General features: G+C 39.7%; 1 protein-coding gene and 1 pseudogene across 1 annotated transcript; one reads left to right on the top strand and one right to left on the bottom strand.

The window, feature by feature from the left end:
* Window positions 1-49: 49 nt before the first annotated feature.
* LOC117320868 lies at window positions 50-3,512 on the top strand (annotated as a pseudogene).
* A 503-nt stretch (window positions 3,513-4,015) lies between these two features.
* Window positions 4,016-6,361, bottom strand: LOC117320867. Its single transcript, XM_033875351.1, has 2 exons — window positions 6,180-6,361; window positions 4,016-4,262 (listed from the first exon to the last, which is right to left on the bottom strand). Exons 1-2 carry the CDS (start codon window positions 6,359-6,361, stop codon window positions 4,016-4,018), a joined length of 429 nt encoding a protein of 142 aa, XP_033731242.1.
* Window positions 6,362-11,153: the final 4,792 nt, after the last annotated feature.

The following is an 11,153-nucleotide window of genomic DNA, read 5'->3' as shown; positions in this document are numbered from 1 at the left end:
CTGGTATCGGCCAAATGGTTGTCTTTGCTGAACAACATCAGCAACAAACATGAGGGACATTCAGAGTATGCAGCATGTGAACATGTGAAATAACTGATGACCGAGCATGGCTGAAGAAAGGTATGTTTGTTGTATTCCTGCATAACAATATATTATTTTACTATTTTTAGATAAATTATTCATACAAGACAAAGCATGCCCCTGTTTTTCAGGTAAACAAAAATAACAAAATCTATTTAATGGAAGTTTGCTATTCAGTTCACAAAATTTTCAGTATGAAAATAATGTTCTTTACAGGATCACTGCCATATAAGCTAATTAATGAAGTGGTGACCGGCAAATTCCTGATGAAGGACATACCAAAGTTGTCACCAGTCCATCAAACCTATGTCCTGGAAGCCGTTCACTCCATCATAAACCATTATGCCCCAAAGAGCACCCATTTCCAGTATGCAGCCATGAATGCAAGGTAATATATCCAACAGATACAAGGAAACTGCCTGAAAATTACCCCACCATACAAATTTTAATTTTGTGACCTGACTTTTAACCTTTCGTTAACCTCTTGGTTGCAAGTTGGAAACCCACATGGGGCAGTTGACAAGAAGTAATATCAGTTCAGTGGTTTTTCTCTAGTTACACCGTCAACCTTACTTTTTCTTAATTGATAAGCTTTTACATGTAATAGACTAGAACCTAAAACAAGAGGCCCAATGGGCCTGTATCGCTCACCTGGCTCTAGAGCAAATTTGCCATTGATTGAGGTCATTTCTACAGATACTATGCTGATAACAACTTTATTCAAATATCAGAGTAAGCTAAGTTTATTCATGTCAATATATTTTTTAGTCCCTCATTCCAGCATACTATTGGCCTAAGATCGGGTCTTGGCTCTTTGCTCTAAGCATGCTACAGACAGGCCCAATATCAAGTCCCTGGGCCTCTTGGTTATTGAGAAGTCGTTTAAAGATTTTAACCTAATTGACCCCTGTGACCTTGAATGAAGGTCAAGGTCATCTATTTGAACAAACTTGGTAGCCCTTCACCCAAGCATGCTACAGGCCCAATATCAATTCCCTGGGCCTCTTGGTTATTGAGAAGAAGTCGTTTGAATATTATAACCTATTTGACAAATGTGACCTTGAATGAAGGTCAAGGTCATTTATTTTAACAAACTTGGTAGCCTTTCACCCCAGCATGCTACAGGACCAATATCAAGTCCCTGTGCCTCTTGGTTATTGAGAAGAAGTCTTTTGAAGATTATAGCCTATTTGACCCATGTGACCTTGAATGAAGGTCCAGGTCATTTATTTTAACAAACTTTGTAGCCCTTCACCCCAGCATGCTACAGGCTAAATATCAAGTCCCTGGACCTCTTGGTTATTGAGAAGAAGTCATTTGAAGATTATAACCTTTTTGACCCATGTGACCTTGAATGAAGGTCAAGGTCATTTATTTTAACAAACTTGGTAGCCTTTCACCCCAGCATGCTACAGGCCCAATATCAAGTCCCTGGGCCTCTTGGTTATTGATAAGAAGTCGTTTGAATATTATAGTGTATTTGACCCATGTGACCTTGAATGATAGTCAAGGTCATTTATTTTAACAAACTTGGTAGCCCTTCACTTTAGCATGCTACAGGCCCAATATCAAGTCCCTGGGCCCTAGTTATTGAGAAGAAGTCGTTTGAAGATTATAACCTATTTGACCCATGTGACCTTGAATGAAGGTCAAGGTCATTTATTTTAACAAACTTGGTAACCTTTCACCCCAGCATGATACAGGCCAAATATCAAGTCCCTGTGCCTCTTGGTTATTGAGAAGAAGTCTTTTGAAGATTATAGCCTATTTGACCCATGTGACCTTGAATGAAGGTCAAGGTCATTTATTTTAACAAGCTTTGTAGCCCTTCACCCCAGCATGCTACAGGCCCGATATCAGGTCCCTGGGTCTTCTGGTTATTGAGAAGAAGTTGTTTGAAGATTATAGTGTATTTGACCCCTGTGACCTTGAATGAAGGTCAAAGTAATTTATTTTAACAAACTTGGTAGCCCTTCACTTTAGCATGCTACAGGCCCAATATCAAGTCCCTGGGCCTCTTGGTTATTGAGAAGAAGTCGTTTGAAGATTATAACCTATTTGACAAATGTGACCTTGAATGAAGATCAAGGTCATTTATTTTAACAAGCTTTGTAGCCCTTCACCCCAGCATGCTACAGGCCCAATATCAGGTCCCTGGGGCTTTTGGTTATTGAGAAGAAGTCGTTTGAAGATTATAGCGTATTTGACCCCTGTGACCTTGAATGAAGGTCAAAGTAATTTATTTTAACAAACTTGGTAGCCCTTCACCCAAGCATGCTACAGGCCCAATATCAGGTCCCTGGGTCTTCTGGTTATTGAGAAGAAGTTGTTTGAAGATTATAGTGTATTTGACCCCTGTGACCTTGAATGAAGGTCAAAGTAATTTATTTTAACAAACTTGGTAGCCCTTCACTTTAGCATGCTACAGGCCCAATATCAAGTCCCTGGGCCTCTTGGTTATTGAGAAGAAGTCGTTTGAAGATTATAGTCTATTTGACCCGTGTGACCTTGAATGAAAGTCAAGGTCATTTATTTTAACAAACTTGGTAGACCTTCACCCCAGCATGCTACAGGCCCAATATCAGGTCCCTGGGGCTTTTGGTTATTGAGAAGAAGTCGTTTGAAGATTATAGCGTATTTGACCCCTGTGACCTTGAATGAAGGTCAAAGTAATTTATTTTAACAAACTTGGTAGCCCTTCAACCAAGCATACTACAGGCCCAATATGAAGTTCCTGGGCCTCTTGGTTATTGAGAAGAAGTTGTTTAAATGAAAAAGTTGACGCCGGACGGACGGCCGGACAGACGGCCGGACAGACGGACGGACGACGGACGCCGCACCATGGCATAAGCTCACTTGCCCTTCGGGCAGGTGAGCTAACAAAATCAAACAAAAACAAGTATATACTGTCTGTAATGCTTTCAGAAATAGTGTAGCTGTTCTTCATTATAATGAGAACAGCAACATACCCCAGGCAACTACAAGGAATGGAGAGTTGAAGTTTGCAACTTGCTACCCCAAAGCTAAAAAAGGGACAGCTGCTGTGTGGTACAACCATGCAAACCTCCACCAACATTTGGTAATTATATATATGTTATGACTTTTATGAATATTTTTCCAATGTTATCATTCTAATTCAGTTGTGCATTAAAAACATTGTAAGAAAAAATTGATAACCTTCCAATTTCTAACAATTGATAAATTATTTTACAGGATATGTCACACTCATCCAGCAAGCCTTGGTGGACAGAAGAAATACAGAGTGTCCAACATATTAAACAGCTTCAAACAATGTCAAGCTTCTCAACCTGTACAACCCTCCCACACTGGCCTCCACATTTGAGCGATTCGATAAGAATGAGCTGATACAACATCGCTCTCGATTTCAAAACACACCAGTTTCCCCATCAGATGAATGCTGCACAGTTTGAAGAAACCAACACAAATTATCTCCGTTATTATTCATTGACACGAGCATATTTGAAGCCACAGCACTGTTCAGATGGAAATGTTTCTCTGATCTTCTGCACATCACAAGCGGGCAATATATTTCTGTTGTGGCGTCCCAACCGATGCCATATCCACCAAACAAATCTCCTATAGGCAATATGTCTGTATATCCTGCAAAGGAAGAATTCATGCTATGTTGGAGACATTTTAGATAGTCTGCTGAATGAGGACAGTGAACTGACTAATTATATTATTTATTGAAGGTTATCTGTGCAATCATGATCTGACAAGAATTCAGAACACATACTTGTACTGTGATAATACATGAACAAGATTATTTTCTAAATCTTTTTTTTTTCCAAAACAAATTTTTGTATTTATTCAAATTAAGGCACTACACTTTGTTATTGATTTTGCTTTGCTACTAGACCAGTGTGAGTTGTATTCTGAGCCAACAGTAATACAATCTAATGTTGGTTTTTAATCATAAAATATCTTGAACTACTAACTCATGTATTGGTTCATTATCATCAAACGGACCCACATTTTCCATGTACTCATACATGGAAACATGCAGAACATGTCTATTCAGGCAGTGAGCAATGAATGCTTCATGGTCTGTGATGCAGTTGAGCTCCGCTGTTTCTGTCTGATGGTTGACAAGATCAATTTCTGTACAGCAAATACACTCCTTTACGGTTGTCATGGATGGGGATTTGCCACAGACACACCTAAAATAACATGCAGCATAATTTTGCATGAATACTGTACATCCATTTCATACCAGACTATTTGTACAATCAAACCTGTAATAGCAGACACCCTTATATAGCGGACAGTTCTAGGAATCCCCAGTGAAAATCACTATATATGGTTATCTTAGTAAAACATATTTATCAACTAAGATGAAAAACAATAATTTCAAATGTTTGCTTTGAAAAGCAAGTACCGCATTTGACTCAATAAGTGTCCATGCCCCCCCTCCCCTTCAAGATATTGGACAGTTGTAAGACAGTTACATGTCTGTGTTTTGTGAAGTCATAATGATATATGTAGATTGACTGACAAAATAATATCTGCAAGCAATTATGGAAAGAGTTTTCATACATTGACCGGTTTATAATGCAAAAACAAATGGCAAAACCGCTTTCAGTATTTTCCCCAAGACTAATACCCCAAAGACACATTCAATGTGCATGCTTTCCAAAGTGCCTTGGGGGCGTACTGTATTGAATGGTGAATACAGTATTTCATTTTTTTTAACTGAATTGAAATGGATTTAATTCACTGTCTGTCAAATCCTATTTTGTTGCCTATTTTTAGGTCATCTGACCCGAAGGGTCAGGATGACCTATAGTCATTTTCATTAACCTATGACAAGTCACAGGTCTGCTTGGTACTGGGTCAAATGAAAAAAAAAATTTGTTTAGTTTCTCAATCCAGAGTAAAAAAAAATGTGTTTGTATACTATCTTCATCCTTGGTTCTTGTTCATTCCGTTGTCTGTTTACATTTTCTGTAACATGGTTCTATTTCAGGTATATATATCAAATAGAAATATCCATGAATCATATGTGAGCATAATGAAAAAATCTTCCTAATCAATCATTTTTAAACCGTGATTTTTTTTAAAAATTAATTATTACCAGAAACAAACTTTGTTTGGAATTATTACATCCTATATAAGTAAACCAAATACTTAAATCAGTATTGAAGTTGCGCTAACTGTAAATTATTGTATCTGCACGAGTAAAGAATGTAGTATATGTCGCAGTCGAAACCTTTCATGTCTTATCATGTAACAGCATCTGTTTTCTTCTAAGAACAAGTTACTTTTAAGGGTTGAATTAGTTGAACAAAAATGGTTCCATTATTGTTATATTTACATTAATTTGTATATAAATGCACATTGAAGGATATTTTGATAGTTATCACTACATTGTGCGAATCTGAAATAACTACATTGTGTGAATCTGAAATAAAATAGACCAATTCAATAATTTATGTATCATATCTTTTAAAACTGTACAATAATTAATTTAATCAATGTTGAATGCTGACAGGGCAATTTCATCTTCCTCATAATTATATGTTACTTTGCATATATAAATATTACAATTTGGGGTTGATGTAAATTAAATCTAAAAAAAAATTTGACCTGTTTGTTTTTTATTTTGGATAATTATGAAAGACATTATTTTGAACAAGCTACCGATCTGGTTGGCCTTGCCTGCATCACAGACTCGGGATTAAGTACAGAATTCTTTTGATCTTCCAGAAGAGCCATATCAGCAAATCTTTTGTATGCTAACCTCCGAGTTTCTGCTAACGTGATGTGACCTAACTTATGCTCATGTCCAGCAACTGTAAACATGTTTTGCTTAACGGTTTGTATTATAGCAAGCAAAAACAATACTTGTATAATAACAAAACATTCGGAACTCCTATGTGTAGAGGTGTTATGATGATGCGCGACTGTCATGTAAAGCTAAAAACAAGGTCCTACTTCACCGTGTTGTTTTTTCAATAAAATTTCCGTTTTGACCAAGTAAATCCATAACTTAACATGCTTATACACAAATACTGGGGGGGAAAAGTTATAATCATTGAGTAGTGTGTACAACGCATTATATCGTGAACGAAACTAACCATGCTGTGTTGTAGAGCCGTTGATCTCGCTGTATGGCTCCCTCGCCGTCTACATCAGAGCTGTCCGAAGGCGAAGTCTTGCCAGAATCACTGATTTTCTCCACTCTCAATGGTTCAAACTGATAGGGAAGAACCTGCAACCTATCATTCACGTCCGGTATTTCGTTGTCACAGGTGTCCATAACGGGAAAAGGTACTAAAATAATCAGCGCGGCGGTGGCAGTGTATAGTTTGTTTACATCAGAGCAACATGGACGTTTGCACTTATGACGTCACGTGATCGCTCAGCTCGGCTCATTAAAATATTTGGCCGAGCTTCACGATTTCTCAGACTCCCTTGAAATGGATGAAAGGGCAATTCGGAATGGCGTGGGATGAACGACATTGTTTTTATACCACATTACGTCATGTTTTATTTAGGTTTTGATCTTAAACAAAAATCGTGTCCCAGATGAGGGCATGGCTAGAAAAAATTGTACTTACAAATTTGTGTATCTCACTCACCTCATGTTGGATGTTCTAGCGCCAATCATGATACTATCACAATCATTCCAGAAAAGGAATCCTGATCCTGCCATGGTAGGTGTACACCTAAAAACATGTAAATCTGCTGCACTCATGAAAATCACAGAGGGTGAGCAGGACAATTCTTTTGTCAAACTGCTAGAAAACGATGTTGCTAAATAATGGGAAAACTAAGAAAAACTAATATTTCCATGCCCAACTTGCCCAAGAGGCGACTAAACTTGGGATCTTATCTTTTCTCTTCTTTCTTAACGACTTTCTTCTTCCTAATGTCTCCCTTGACAATGCCTCACATTTGGCCTTTAGTTGAGCGTTCGCCGCTGTGAGGAAGGTTTTGGGTTCTGTCCCCTAGCCGAGACATACCAGAGTCTTTAAAAATGGTAGTTGCTACTTCTGCTTAGCGCTCAGCATATTTGGAGTGGGACGACTGGTTCGCCCGTTGTCAGCATAATGTGACCAAGTGGGGTGTCCTTCTGGGTGTCTCCGGCAGTATGCTTCATTGAGATAGCATTTTAAATCGGCAAAACTTCCGGCCTATCACAGGGAGACTTAACACGAACATACCGCAGCTTCCCCAAACACACATACGCACTCACCACACGCATACATGTCGCACGCACGGAAGGCCGTCATTAAATGACCTTAGATGTTAATAGGACGTTAAACAAAATAAACCAAACCAAACCAAATTGACCGGCTGCACTCTTGTCTTGACAAAATTTGGACATTTGTCAGAAGACAGGAAATTATGCATCAACTCGGTCCAACTTTCAGCTTTTGACTTAAGCTCATCAATGGATCGCCAGTTTGGTCAATGAAGAACCATCATTGTTCTGGAAAAGTCTTCAGTTAGTGCCCATAATGCTCGAATTTGACTTCCTGAAATAACTGGATTTTTTTTTCAGATTTGCAAATAAAGCCGTACCAGGAATTCTTATCTTCACTCGGATGGTGGAGATATCTATCAAGCGGTGTTTGTTTGGTGACGGTGGATCCTGTTCTTTCAAGTACTCTAGATCCCGGATGACTGACAGATTGAAAGTTTGGTTTGGTTTATTTTGTTTAACGTCATATTAACAGCTAAGGTCATTTAAGGACGGCCTCCCGTGCGTTGGACATGCATGCGTGTGGTGAGTGCGTATGTGTGTTTTGGGAGGCTGCGGTATGTTCGTGTTAAAAGTCTCCTTGTGATAGGCCGGAACTTTTGCCGATTTATAGTGCTACCTCACTGAAGCATACTGCCGAAGACACCAAGCAGCACACCCCACCCAGTCACATTATACTGACAACGGGCGAACCAGTCGTCACACTCCTTGTATGCTGAGCGCTAAGCAGGAGTAGCAACTGCCATTTTTAAAGACTTTGGTATGTCTCGGCTAGGGGACAGAACCCAAAGCCTTCCTCACAGCAGCGAACGCTCAACTAAAGGCCAAAAGTGAGGCATTGTCAAGGGAGACATTAGGAAGAAGAAAGTTGTTAAGAAAGAAGAGAAAAGATAAGATCCCAAATTTAGTCGCCTCTTACGATCATGCAATGGGGGCAGCAGGTACAATTCTTACGCCCTATCTTTTCTCTTCTTTCTTAACAACTTTCTTCTTCCTAATGTCTCCCTTGACAATGCCTCATTTTTGGCCTTTAGTTGAGCGTTCGCCGCTGTGAGGAAGGTTTTGGGTTCTGTCCCCTAGCCGAGACATACCAGAGTCTTTAAAAATGGTAGTTGCTACTCCTGCTTAGCGCTCAGCATATTTGGAGTGGGACGACTGGTTCGCCCGTTGTCAGTATAATGTGACCGGGTGGGGTGTGCTGCTGGGTGTCTTCGGCAGTATGCTTCAGTGAGATAGCACTTTAAATCGGCAAAAGTTCCGGCCTATCACAAGGAGATTAAACACGAACATACCGCAGCCTCCCATAACACACATACGCACTCACCACACGCATGCATGTCGCACGCACGGGAGGCCGTCCTTAAATGACCTTAGCTGTTAATAGGACGTTAAACAAATTAAACCAAACTAAACAATGACACTTCGCTTGCCGAGGAAAAATAGCCAGAACACCGATGGATATTTACCCTGTTTGTCAAGAGCAAGTGGTCTTCCAGTTAAGATTCCGGAGAATCGCTTACATCCATCATTAACTTCAGGAGAGGATTTTTCTCATCTGGAAGTTTTGGGGCCGTTTCTTTCTTCTTCTTGGATCTGTTCCCGCTGGATAGGAAACGGTCATTTTAAACTCGGCCTCTGTCCTGTTGAATAAATGACAAGCACACTGAGTATCAGATAGTCCTTTCTGAAGTGCGTCAAACATCAAGTTATGAGGTTGTCCATGCCAATGTATCATTCCTCGTGTCGGAACCAGAAGGCGTCTTCATTGAAACTGCTAATAACTTCACGAAAGTAATACTGTGTCCGAAGATCAAAGTAATGGGCTGTGATGTGGGTGTTTGCTTGTAGCACTGAAAAAAGAGTGTTTCTATCTGTCGGGTCAACTTGTTTCCCTACTGTTTCAAGCATGCATATCTGCAGGAGCCGTCGCAAGGGTTTAAAGTGAAATTCGGCACAGCTTCCGGTAGAAAAAATGCTGACAAACCTTTTCCTTCATTTATCTGGAATTGATTTAGAGCTCGTAGTTCCTTTGATCATTGAGCCCAGTATTACTGCTTCGCAGAGAAGCTGCAAAGCATAGAATATAACCTTTTGTGGAATTGAAGTATCTCCACTTTGAAGTCGGTCTTGTAATTCTTCTGTAATGTGTCCATCACCAAGTTGCTGATTCACAATATATGTACTTTTTTGTCATGCGGGTTTTCGCATGATTATGTTATGCATAATAAATTAAAAATATTGATGTTGTGCAAAGCGTCCATCCTTGTACCATAATAAATGATCTGTCCATTCAGATATGGACTCGCATTTGTGGACGATTTACGTGTGGGCCAGGTAATGTTGACAACATTTTTCTTGATGCCGACTGGGTTATGGTCAGAACCAATGATTTCTTGCAAGACTTGTCTACTGCTGATTCTGCAAGCTCAACGAAAGAACCACGTATTCCATCAGTTTGACCCGGATTAGTTTGGTTGTCTGCTGGACCCTTGTCATAGCTGTGATGAGCGGATGGTACATCTAAGTCTTGAAGGGCAATATCACCATCCAGTGGAAGATTATTTTATCGTTCATTACTGATTATAATGTCGGAATAAACTACACTGTTGAGTTTTAACCATGCTAAAGCGTTTTGGATTGTGAAGCGCCGAACACGGTAGTCCTTGGTTGATTTATTTTCGCCTTGTTTCTTTACTTTAATTATGTTTATTTCTGATGGGAGTTTTGGCAGTATTTGAGATGGCTCATTTACTTGGGAAATGTCACACAGTGGCCATTGGCCACTATCCCCCCTCCATGTTTCAAAAGGTGAACATTTTTAGCTGGTGATATTCTGGATATCAATTGCTGCTCACATATACACCATAATATTACACTTTATATATAGGCTTGCTTGCTTGCTTGGCCTGCCTGCTGTCATCGCTTGCAAACTATTGCAATGGAATACATTTGGTTTTAATTTCCTCGATTTACGTTTAACTGTTCTATTGATATATTCACGCAACGTCCTAACGACACACAATTTACTATCTGCAGAATACGAAACAAGCTATATATGCCTGTAAGGTTTCCCTCTCTTAGATGTCTTTTCTAATTGAGATATTTCAAATATCACTTTCTCTCCGAACGTTCTCATATAATCAATATCCAAAAATTGTAATGCCTGCACCCTAGAAGCAGTGGTAAGAGCCGCCAGTGCAACTAAATATAAGAGTCAGATATTTCAAAGATAGTTCATGAAGTGGCCATAATGTTCGTAAGTAATTTAGCACTCTGGAAACGTCCCAGGTATATGAATATATAGGTTTTGGAGGTCTGGAGTTAAAATCCTTTCATCAGTCTGGTTATATGAACTGAACCCATGGACCATTTAACCCCGGGTAACGGTACTGTCTGGGTTAGCATATATTTATGACTATTACTAACAGAATAAGAAGCCCCGTCTTGAAAAATACCAGCAAGGTATTCTATTACCCGTATTTCAGCCGGGAGAAATGGATCAACTTGTCGCGAAATACACCTAATAATCCACTTTCTCCAAGCATGTTCATACTGCTTGATTGTGCCGACCCTCCAGGATGCCGTGATGGCCGAGGCAGTGTATGCTGAAATTCCCTGGTTCTCCAGTGCCTTCCTGTCACCACGCAGGCGGTAAGATTGATATGCCTCACCATAGGATGGTGCTCCGCGTTGTGTGGAAGCGTTAGCCTTGTGCCTTGGTAACCTGCAAGGAAGAGATATCAGGTTAGCTAAAACAAGGGGAAACCATGGCTGTGTAGACCAAAATGGCATAACCAATAGTGCTTGGTCAACCTGTTCACTAACAATTTTGTTCATAATTCTG

This window comes from Pecten maximus, unplaced genomic scaffold, assembly GCF_902652985.1.
Source record: "Pecten maximus unplaced genomic scaffold, xPecMax1.1, whole genome shotgun sequence".
In the NCBI taxonomy this organism is placed as follows: Eukaryota; Metazoa; Mollusca; class Bivalvia; order Pectinida; family Pectinidae; genus Pecten; species Pecten maximus.
The sequence above is the reverse complement of the archived record's forward strand: the minus strand, read 5'-3'. Positions and strand labels throughout refer to the sequence as shown.